This window comes from Apis cerana, linkage group LG7, assembly GCF_029169275.1.
Source record: "Apis cerana isolate GH-2021 linkage group LG7, AcerK_1.0, whole genome shotgun sequence".
In the NCBI taxonomy this organism is placed as follows: domain Eukaryota; kingdom Metazoa; phylum Arthropoda; class Insecta; order Hymenoptera; family Apidae; genus Apis; species Apis cerana.
In genome coordinates, this window is record NC_083858.1 from 8371758 (window position 1) to 8383857 (window position 12100).

The window sequence follows — 12100 nt, forward strand, 5'->3', positions numbered from 1 at the left end:
ATTTATAGGGACAAATATCCTTTTTACAACGATTTCTTTTAACAATTATCATATTTTTGTTTATTCTTGATTTTGTTTTAAACATTTTCGATTTTATACATTATATTACACACGTATAGATATATACCTACAACACAACACTCATCACGTTATCATACAATGAATTGCATTATTTATGTATATATTAGATATTGCTTAATTTTATATATATTATTTAAACATTCATAAATACATATACTTATACATAGTATATATATACAAATAATATACAATAATATAATATATATACAAACGAATACATACAATTTCTTTTACGAATAATAATTTAATATGCTATAAAAATATATTATTATTCAGCATGATGTGAGAAAGAGTTTTCTGGTGGTTAATGTATGTATATGTATGTAGTAATAACATTCATTAAATTTTGTCACTTATAAGATTGATTAAAATTTTTTTTAAATTTAATTGTACAATAAAAATTTGCTTAGCAAAAGACTAAGGTATACATTAAGTAAATTGCAAGAAACAATACCTGCGGTAGAATATCCAAGCAGATGGTGATAAATTGTCCTTTCTCCAATTGCTTGAGTCGGTCTGTAATTGAAACTCAAAGTGCCATTGCTTGTTTCTACACTTTTAAAAACGTTTAACTGCAAACGAAAAAAAAAATTAATGATAGAATGATTTTGATCATCATATAGATTTTTTTTTTACATTCAAATCATATGGATAAAAATAATTTGCAGCCTACTGATATGTTATACAATTTGTAGATATTTTCTTATGATAAATTATTAGATATCAACTTACTTTTTTTGTTTTTTAAATAAGAACTAATTATTTTGGATGCAATAAGTTTCAGAACGCTTCTTTTTTTCTCGAATTAAACGATATAGAAGTTCTTGTTCTCTTATTATATTCTCATAAATATTCTGATAAAAACAGAGAAACGGAAGAAGTGAAAACAGAGATGAGTCGAGTCGCTTGATTTTTACATTCGAAATTCTCAATTCTTCTTGAAACATCGAAATTTCCTAAAATTCATAATCTATTTTGTCAACAATTAGAATTTTAAATCTCTATCGATTTCTGGAATTCTTCAAAAATTCTTGGATTCGTGTGAAACGAACGATAATAATTTAAAAATTGCGAAAAATATTCGATTTTTAATATCTTTCTAAAAAAATTTCCAGAAAAACAACATTGTATTCTAATTATAGGGAAGAGAGAAAGAGAGAATTATTTTAATATTTATACCCTTATTTAAATATTCATTAATAATGCCAAGCCTCAAATATATATATGTATATATATATACAAAACTGATTGAATGAATTTTATTACGTAAATTTACCTGCTGTTCCGATACCGACAATTTTTCAGTAAGAATATACCACATCACAGTCTCTTGACATCCAGGAGTAGTTAAAGATCCATCATAATGATAGTACGTCGTATGATCTTTCGGTAAAAATAGAGAAGGGATAAACTTGCTTTCATTTAACTCTGTACTCTTCCCGATTCCGTTAGATATTAATTCCGTTGCTTTCAGTATTGGCATTATTTCCATATTGTCTTCGCTATCCAACTGGAAATGGCATTTCCAGTTGTGTAAAAATAACCCTTATTTATATATACGAGTTATAAACAATAACAATGAAGAAAGTCGTAATAAATATTTAATAATAAACGTACCTCGAATAACGTGGCGACAACGGCAATGCCATTTTCATGCTTCGATGCAGCGCTTGTATTACCATATTGTTCCTTGTAATGCACGAAATGTAACTCTAATGCATCACGATTGTTATCCACGGTGTGCTCGGCAGGCCAATGAAAATGTATTTGCTCCAGGATATACGTGGATTCAAGATTTGCCCCTTCAAGATGAACCGGTACACCGGATAATTGAAGTTGTACTGTGAAAAGATATTTTATTAAAAGTATTTAATAAAAATAATAATAATAATAATAATAATAATGAAATTAAGAAATTGTGTAGGATTATTTGGAGATTTTATAATTAGACAAGTTCAACGAATTCAACAATTTTATTCTATTCAACTTCTATTAAGATGATAATATTCTTTAATGATTTGGAAAATCTTTGCTTCGCTTAATGATGGAGAAAGAAACTAGTTATAAATATATGTTTTACATATTTTAAATTTTGATACTTACCAGAATGACCATTGTTCGTGATTTTGCATTCAAACGCAAAATCATATCTTATGAATTTAAGTTCACCGATATCGGTATTAATGGTATCTTCAGTGACGATGTTTATTGGTGATTGTTTCTTTCCAGTCACGCATAGACCTGGCCAATATGTCGGACCTAAACGAAGAAGAAATGGAAAAGTATTATTTCTGACGAAATAAGTAGAAAATTTAAACGAAAATTGAAATAAAAAAAAATAGAGATAGAAAAAAATATAAACTTCAATATACATTTTTACATATTAACTTTTGTTTTTAATATTTAGAATTTTGTTTTGATGATATTTAGATAAAATTTTTGTAAAAATAATTACCATGCTCCCCCGAATACGACCAATCAGACGTTCTAGCCGTGCATAAAACTGAAACAAAACAAATTTATTACGGTTAAAAAGTTGAAAATTGAAGTCTAATAATATCTATTATTTGAATTGGATAACTATTTAAAAAAGTTTCGCTATTTAAGCAAATTGAAAATTGGAATTTATCCCTAGTTTTATTGATCGTTTGTATCATTTAAAACTATAATAGTAAATTGTCAATAATGATAATGTATACAAGATACATGAATCAAGCGAAAGTATCTATTTAATAGGACTTTTAAATAGGAATATCGAGCAAAGTATCAAGAAATTCGCACACAATAAACCCTGTACGAAATCCTATAAAGCTTTATGTCAATTTTTATTAATTATTATTTTCATTTTATCCTTTAATGATAATAATATGAACAAAAGAGAAGCCAAACTATATAGATCTGAAATTGAACAGAGTCCTAGATAGAATTGGTCGTATATGTTAAACCTGTTAAACCGGTTTTCGATAAAATGGATAACAACTTTATACTAAATTACAATCAAGTTCAAGAACTCTTAAAAAATATTTTGCATACTAGAAAACACATACGTTATATATACCGTCATTATCATATACTAAAAAGAACATTTTTATTGTGAAAATAATCAAATCGATATGGTTGTGAAAATTTATTCCACCTAAAAAAAAAATAGAACAGATATTCATATCAGACTACATGGACTTTCGAGATATACAAATAAAAAAAAAAAAAAAGAAAACATGAAAACTAAACGTACTCAAGAATCTCTATTGGGTTGGTTTATTTTTCAAGTTTTTAGCAATTGAATTCTTTATTAAAAATACCTGTTTAAACTATACTGGCAAACTATACGGCAAGCCAGACTCTTCAAATACCATATTATTTTAAAGGCATGATTGATCATGCTTGAATTTGAATGCAATTTGTATTAATATTTAAGAATGAAATCCATGTAATTTGTTATTTAAAAAAATCTTACCTGGAATTAGTTACTACAAATTCCACGACATTCAGCATTGTATGATGAGTTTTACATATCATCTAAAACCATAGACGAATCGTTGTGCAACAGTCAACCTGCCTACTTGCCGAAATCCGCAGGAGCAAATCAAAACGCATCCCTATAAAATTTCGAATTAGAAAGGTTGAATGTGTTTTTGCTGCACATGTAACGTGACGTAACCGTTCTCTCTGAACGTCCGGACGTATGCTTCGTATTAAAGACAGGTCACTTCTAATGTAATGTTACATTAACACGACAAAATTATGGTTATAACATATAATGACAAGAAAATTGTATTCAAAGAAATGAAACGTGTACGTAAATACGATTTAAAAAAGAAATTACTTACCTTTTTTCATTATTGAAAATTATATATATATCAACGTAGATAGAAAATTTGATTAAATTAAAATCATAATTACTGATGATTAAATAATAGACTGTAGATTTTTATATTAAAACATGTTCAAATGCGAAAATATGTCATATTATATAAAACATAAATTATATCTCTAGAAATAATTTCCTATCATAATAACAAAAAAGAAATCATTCTATTAATGCAAAGTCACAAGAATGAAACTTCGACTTTTCATGTAATAACTTCTTTCATGAAAAGAAGTTAAAAATTCTCAGGAAACAGAGAAAATCATGCCATTGAAGTCGCTTTTTATTTCATCCCGATATTTCAATCGGTTGTTGGGATATAAACATTCGAAGTTGAATCTAGAGCTACGATCTAGTAGATCTATATTTTTTTCTAGAATTGTTTCTTTTATTTGTTTGGAATTTGGGGTTGAAATAAGCGACAAGAACGGAAATAATAAATCATTAAATTTTTTTCTTTACACGATGATAAGTCGGGAAGTGATATCGAGATAAATAAAAAGGCATTTCAAAGGAGAAAGTTCCATGCTTCTAATGATATTTTATTCGTTAATTAAAAATCATTATCTTCGATGTTATAGCGGTATAAATTTTTCTTAATTTTAATAGAGCTTAATCATGATGTAAATTATGCGAGAAACATATTTTATTTCTGCAAGATTATCGCTTATACACAATATATCTTATAATATATGTTGTAAACTTCAAATTGATTTAAAATGTTCTTTGATGAAAGTGAGTTGGATCTGTATTTAATCGACTTGTTCGGATTTAATTATATTGATTGCTCAAACTGGTTTTTGCGGTTCCCATAATTTTTGGACGCGCAAAAAGTGTAACCGAATATCTCATATTAATATTATTTATGTAAAATATGTAAAACATGTACAGTATGAATAATACATAAAAATCCTCAGTCTAATAGTTAATCAATTCTCAATAATTATTGATCAATAATTAAAAAAAATAAAATAATAATAATAATAAGAAAAGTAACGAGAATAGTAAAATTGAAAACTATAATTATTTCAATAATCTTTAATCATTTATTATTTATATAATTTTAGATCAATTATTTATTTATTTTATGATATGGTAATACAGTTTTTTTAATATATCTATCATTTCAAATATTTTATTTGATAATTTATTTTCAATATATTTATTATTATTTTTTTTTTATAAGAATAATCTTTATTTAAATTTTATTTTTGTTTATTATATAAAATATAATATTTCCAATTCTACTTTGAAAATTTGGATTGTATAACAGTAATATACATGATAATCATTCAAATAATTACAGATAAAATAAAAGTTTTTCTCTATGGAATTATAATTCTTCTAAATTATAATAAAATGCTAATAAAATGCTAATAAAACATGATCATCTGATATTTATAGAGAAAATCTAATCTTTTTTGAGCCTGGTCGTCAGCTTGCCTATGTATAGGCGCTTCTAGCGCAAAATTAAACTACAACTTGAAAAATAAACCCCTATCAATGTTTCTATACGTTAAATTTTGCTTCAGTGACGAATTTTACGTGTAAAGGTAAATAAAAAATATAAAACAATATTAATCCTACAATCTTGTTTTTAAAAGAAATATGTAAAAAAAGTGAAATACATTTAATAGTTACACATAATAATTAATAATTTGCATCCATATTTCATAAAAATTCAAAATCTGTAATAAATTGTTATTTTTTTATCATACATCTGCATTTAATTATTTGATATAGAATTGTTTTTTAAATATATACAACTTAAAATCTGGCAAAATTGGATCTCCCTCCTATAAAGTCCTCAATTTTATAATTTCATCGATGTGTCGGAAATAAGAGGTCCGGAAACCAATGATTGAGTATATGAAGCAAATTATTAATGCACCACATCCTATTGTACATATATATATATGTACATTGAAATACTCGCAGAACAGAATAATAAGTATTTACAATCTATTGATATTAATAATCATACATTTATTGATAATCATATCATATTGATATTAATAATCAAAGATTGTCGATAAATAATATATATTTATAAATATATATATATGTGTATATAAAGCAAAAATTATAGCTGAATTTGCAGTAAACGAAATAAGCATATCATCTTAAGGCATTAGGGAAATGGCATTGAAGAAATTTTCTTTTACAACTTTTTACAAAATTTTTTATTGTTAAATTCGCTTTGACATCAACTACAATACTATAAAATCAAAAATATACTATATCAAGATAATAACTTATCGAAAAAAAAATTCTTTAATAATTTTAAATATTGCAATTAAAAATTAATTCTTACTTTCGAAATATTCATTAGTATCAGATTAACAAAAATGATTTAAGAAATTGAACATTACATATAAAAGGATTTTAAAATCTCTTAAATAAAGATATTAGATAAAGATATTAATTTCGTATTGGATATATTTATTTATATATTTTTCTTGTACAGTTCGATATATATGTGTTACAAGAGTTCATCAGCCAATAAATTCGATAAGTAATGCGTGCGGCAGGAAATAAAATTAACCTCGATGATCGTTGACTAAACTGAACATTACGGAAGTAAGCACTGTATACGTACTTACGTTTCTATTAATGACACGATTAGAGTGGAAAATGATGCTGAAATTCTGAGAAAACTTATGCGATGATTTATGCACGTTGTATAAATTGACATTCGATCGATCCTTAAATGAGTGTCGGTGCTTTTAAATTGCTGTTTTTCATGTTAATGAAGAATCTAAATGACTCTTAATGAGCATAAATTAAGCTTCCGGCTATTAGAAAGGATTTTCCTAGGGTCAATTGTATTTTCATCAATTTTCTTCCTTAATTATTTTAGACAAAGAAAAAAAATTTGTTCAGAAACAGTTAAGAAAAAAATGATCATATTGAAGAAGCAAAAGATTAATTTTAAGTCAACTTAACATTTTATTTTTTCGTTTCAATATACATTACTTTACTATTCAACAAATTTTAATTGCAATAAATAAGTTTAATATGATTTTAATGATGTTTTTATTGCTTCCAAACTTTTGAACAGTAAAATCAGATTTTACATTATAAAGAGCGTATAAATAGAAATTTCTATAATGTAAGTATTTAGATTGCAAAAATTCAAATGTTCAAACGTTGTGGTAGAAAAAACTAACTCCTTTATAAAAATAATGGAATATCAGTGAAAATTATAATATTATACGATCTAAACATAATTCTTTCCTTACCTATGATGGTTGTAAAGATTATGTAAAAATTCTTCATTGTAAAAAACGCTACCTGGAACTGTCAGAACTCAATGACACGAACGTGATAGCGATGAGCATACAACTGGTGTACACGACGTTAATTTAGCTAGATAGCCCCGAGATTGACGAGACCCTACTATGTATGATTTACTTTGTGCATTGTGTTAAGCATTGTGATTGCTGCATGTATAAATAAAAAATTAATTTCTTATTCTTTCAGGATCACAAGCGCGTTAAATTTTACTATTAATGTTATTTATGCGATATCAAGTCAAATTTCAAAAAATAAATGGAATATCTTGTCATTTTTCATTATACATGTAATTTAAAATTAGATTAACATTTCTTTATTAACTATTATTAATCCATCTAATCTGTCTAACATATTTTTTACGAATGTTGAAACAGGAGATGAAAAGGGGATTACTTTGAAAGACAATCAGGGTGCAAAGATAAACAGTATTAATAAAAATTTAATCATTAAATTTAAAAATAAAGATTAGATAATTCTCTCTATTTTAATTTAAATTTGTCATAAAACTATATAATAATTATTATAATTATATTATGTTATATAATATAATATAATTTATAATATAGTTAACAAAACATAAACAACCAAATATGTCATTGTAGTTCAATGATGAATGATCCCATCTGATGAATTCTTTTCCTAATATAATAAGATATATATCTTATTATTCTCTAAATCTTTATTCAAATGTAAAATGATATTGATAATATTTTTGAGCAATTGATATGTTTTAAGGCAAAACTGAGCTCTAAAAAGGAGTGCAAGTAAAAATATTAAAAGTTTGTTGAAAAAGATACCAATTTACCTAAGTGATGAGATAATATCAATAAAAGGATCGAATATTTTAAATCCACTGTAAATATACGCACAGACAACACGTACATCGTTTTTATCTAATAATATAACATTAACAACAACTTTCACTTGGATTTTTTTCGCAAATTTCTTGATAACATCGAGAGTATTAGACGGAGTTTGCACAAGCTACTGAATTAATAGACTATGCTCTTCCTATCTATCTGTAGGTAAAGTTATAAATACAGAGTACTTATATAAATATTTCAACGATTTCGTTAGATTTTGCAGCAAAGAGGTCGTAAAAATGTTCATTTTCTTCTTAAAGAATATTTTTAACGATAAAAGATACAAAATTATAAATGTGTTTTATTCATTGTCACAATCAAACGAATGATTGATATTTATGTATATAGTTTTATAAATTAAATTATAAACTTCAAGCAATGTTGAAGATTATGATATTATATAAGAATATGCCATTCATTTAAATAAAGTGTTAAAAAAGTAATTTTATTATAGAAAAATGTATATTAATATATGTATATATATCATATTAATAATGTAATAGAATGAACTTTCATTATACTTTATTAGATATTCAAAACCTAATAAATTTTTATTTTTCTTTAAAAGTGAAATACATTAAAATAATGTTTTACTATTGTTTTATTATTATAAACTTGCTTTAAGAGAATATATTTATGATTATTTCTTAAATACAATTGAAGGGATATTATATAGTTTATCAAATAATTATATTATAGCAAACAATTATATAAATATCTATAATTTCAAATAAAAATAGACGAATTAAAAAATTATCTTATAATTTATACAATTCACATATCTAGAATATTATATTAGAATTTTTGTCGATTTAATGAATGGATAATACTACTTAAATTTTATGAGAATAAGTATTTTCCAATACACAAGCAAATTACAAGCAAATTTTCTCACGAATATATTCTTATAGAATATATTTTATTATTCAATTATATGTATATATGCATATGAGAATAATCATCATTATTAAACAAAAATTTTTTTAATTGATTCTTATTATTCATTTTATTTATCAAGAATTATTATTTCTCAAGAATTTATGTAACATAAATATATGATTGAATATCTACCATTTTATCGAAAGAAGTTCGAAATACCTCCGAACTCGCGCAAGCATGTGTATATGTAACGTTGTAAATACTAAAAGCAAGAAAATGAAACAGAGAAGGACAGAATGTAAAATGAACGCGGCGCGTTCGTACGAAAATAGAAAAGCGGGACGAAAATCATTTAGTGTTAGCCAACGTGCCGCTACCCCAGTTCCCTGTGTCCCTCGTTTCATTCGTATTCCATTGTATACGTAAATAAAATGACACGAGTCCCGATAAGATCCTCGTTGAAAAGTCGAGATTCGAATTCGACATTGACCGATCCGGATCTGAGAGAGCGCATAAAGGATTGTTGCCGAAAATTGGTCGCGTTTATGTGCACTCAGGTTGGCGTTGGTGGACTCGTGGTTGGTTACGCTATAATAGGTGCTTTCGGTTTTATGATGATCGAATCTCAAGGTCAGATTTCGCCGCCGTCCACAGTTTGCATCCGCGAATTAATAAGAAAACAGTTCGCCGAAGAGTTATGGCTTGGCACTGCCGGCAATCAAACCATAAACGTGTTCAATAAAACGGCGTTTCACTCGGTGTCAAATCGAATTCTACGCCGGTATCAAGACAATTTCACCGGTGATTATAAGAAAGAGAATTGTAGCGGGTTAACCTCGTCCGATCTCTGGTCCTTTCCAGCTGCGATGATGTTTTGTCTTTCCGTATTCACGATGATCGGTTATGGAACACTGGTGCCTCAAACGACCTGGGGAAAGGTAGTCACCGTTATTTACGCCGTATTGGGAATCCCACTTTACGTTTTATATTTTCTTAACATGGGAAAAGTACTCGCGCAGACATTTCGTTCGTTGTACACGTGGTTGTACGAATGCACTGGTAAACGAAAACCTGGCCAAAGGATCACGGTACCCTCGACAGCCTGCCTTTGGGTGATATTCGGATATGTGTTGAGCGGTTCAATAATGTTCGCCGAGTGGGAAGGATGGAATTATTTGGACAGCGCTTATTTCTGCGTGACATCGCTATGCAAAATTGGGATGGGCGACCTTGTACCTGGTTGGACACACGGTGATTTAACAGCTGACAGTCAAACCAAATTGATAATTAATTTTGTTTATTTATTACTTGGTATGGGACTTATCGCTATGTGTTATGACTTAATGAAAGAGGATGTTTACGTGAAAGCTAAAGAAATAAAAGAACAGTTTCTCGAGATCATCGATGCCACTCATTATCAAATCGAAATGTGTTGCAAATCGGAAGTATTGAATTAAAATTTTTATATCGATCTATTGATTTTATATCGATTTATTGAAAATATAAATAAAAAAGAAATAAGTTTTATTTTTATAAGAGGTATTTAAAAATAAGATAGATAAGATAAGAGATAATCAAGAGATAAAATTATTCTTAAAATTTAACTATTTTAACGTATATTATATAATTCTAATAAGTACATATACTTAATATAAAATTCGTATATCAAAGAAAGAATTATAAAATTAAAATGTTTGTTTTTCTTTTTTTGTTTCTTTATTTAATTTTCGTCAAATTAAATAATATATTTATAAAGTAAAATTTATGTATTATCAAAACAATACATTAAATAAGAGACAATAACTATCTAAAATAATGATATTAATTTTTTTATAAATACAAAATGAAACTTCATTTTTATAATTAAATATTTATTTAATTTAAATTATAAATTTTAAAAATATAGGATATTTATTTTTTGTAAATAGTATACTATTATAACTTAAAGTGTTTCCTTAAGTATCATTTGATTAATCAATTTGAATTATATTTTATAGCATACAATGAAAATATAAAAGGATACTATATTAAAACATTAAAGAAGAAAGATTTAAATCATTGCATTTTTTTTCTTTGATATTTAAAAAATAAAAAGAATTTTAACAAAACATCAAAATATTACAACTACTTATTAAATTGAACAATTTTACAACATTCCACAACATAGTTTCAAAAATATGACAGAAAAAATAAAGTAAGTAACAACAATATTAGTTATCATCTTCAATTTTGATTTTAAATATTTACATTTAATTATTTAATTTTAATTATAGACGAAAATAATTGTTTTTGATACATATCTATTATTATTTTTTACTATATGGATTTTATTTTACTAATATTCAATTTAATATTATGTTATAATTATAAATAAATATGTATATTATAAATACACAGTTGCTATATCATTTTATAATGTTGAAAATTTTGTTATAACTTTCTACATACATATATATATTTTATTTATAAAAAATAATAAGTTAAATCACTAACCTTTCTTGAGTTCGAAGATCTTTTTTATATATTATACAATTATATATTTATTAAATTATTATACGATATTTTTATATTATTATATGTGAATATATGAAAAATATTAGGAACCAATTATAATGAAAGATTGATTGAAATTATCGAATATTTTGTTTTATTTTAACATAGCCTATGTTTTGTAACGTTTTTTAGTGTGCAACGTAACGTTAATATCAGTGTATTTTTTGTTGTGTATATCATTCTATGAGTATTTAATTTAATTGATTTAATTTATGTGAAAATTACAATTATATCTTTTTTTTATTTTATTTTACTTTTTAAAAAGACATTATAAAGATTTATAAAATATCATACTATTTGTTGAAATTTGTAATTATAATTGTCTTGTATAATATATTTTTCATAAATTCATAAAGTCAAACTTGTATAATATCAAATTTTAAATTCCAAAAAATATAATTACTCTTATAAATTTTTTATACTATATAACAAAAAAATGCAAAATAAAAAATTATTTATAACAATAATATTAAAAATATAAATTTATAATATATATGTAATAATAATATAATAATAATTATCTTTCACATTAAAAAATAATTTATAAAGCTTAAATTTT

At 25.2% G+C, this 12100-nt stretch overlaps 2 protein-coding genes across 6 annotated transcripts; one reads left to right on the plus strand and one right to left on the minus strand.

The window, feature by feature from the left end:
• Positions 1 to 43: 43 nt before the first annotated feature.
• Positions 44 to 8891, minus strand: LOC107993226 (carbonic anhydrase 6-like). Of its 5 annotated transcripts, none has more exons than XM_017049549.3 (7): positions 8052 to 8891; positions 2537 to 2584; positions 2185 to 2340; positions 1699 to 1922; positions 1358 to 1591; positions 814 to 935; positions 515 to 653 (listed from the first exon to the last, which is right to left on the minus strand). In XM_017049549.3, the coding sequence occupies exons 1-6, from the start codon at positions 8128 to 8130 to the stop codon at positions 837 to 839; spliced, it is 840 nt and encodes a 279-aa protein (XP_016905038.1). In that variant the 5' UTR covers positions 8131 to 8891; the 3' UTR covers positions 515 to 653; positions 814 to 836. The 5 variants fall into 5 exon arrangements, with proteins under 5 accessions (XP_016905034.1, XP_061933030.1, XP_016905038.1 ...); XM_028664540.2 differs by having other exon boundaries at positions 814 to 1037; XM_028664541.2 differs by lacking the exon at positions 8052 to 8891 and adding an exon at positions 7192 to 7687 and having other exon boundaries at positions 814 to 1037.
• A 528-nt stretch (positions 8892 to 9419) lies between these two features.
• Positions 9420 to 10521, plus strand: LOC107993158 (TWiK family of potassium channels protein 7). The gene has a single exon (XM_017049428.3). The coding sequence runs from the start codon at positions 9420 to 9422 to the stop codon at positions 10443 to 10445; it is 1026 nt and encodes a 341-aa protein (XP_016904917.1). The 3' UTR covers positions 10446 to 10521.
• The last annotated feature ends 1579 nt before the right edge of the window (positions 10522 to 12100 follow it).

What these genes read in the sequence shown, in the direction of transcription:
- LOC107993158 (XM_017049428.3), top strand. Translation starts at nt 9,420, where the DNA reads ATGACACGAGTCCCGATAAGATCCTCGTTGAAAAGTCGAGATTCGAAT.
- LOC107993226 (XM_028664540.2), bottom strand. Translation starts at nt 8,130, where the DNA reads ATGTACGTGTTGTCTGTGCGTATATTTACAGTGGATTTAAAATATTCG. An exon ending in GTCGTATTCGGGGGAGCATG is followed by an intron (nt 2,341 to 2,536) that starts GTAATTATTTTT and finishes TTCTTCGTTTAG; the next exon opens with GTCCGACATATTGGCCAGGT. An exon ending in TTGTCGCCACGTTATTCGAG is followed by an intron (nt 1,592 to 1,698) that starts GTACGTTTATTA and finishes TGCCATTTCCAG; the next exon opens with TTGGATAGCGAAGACAATAT.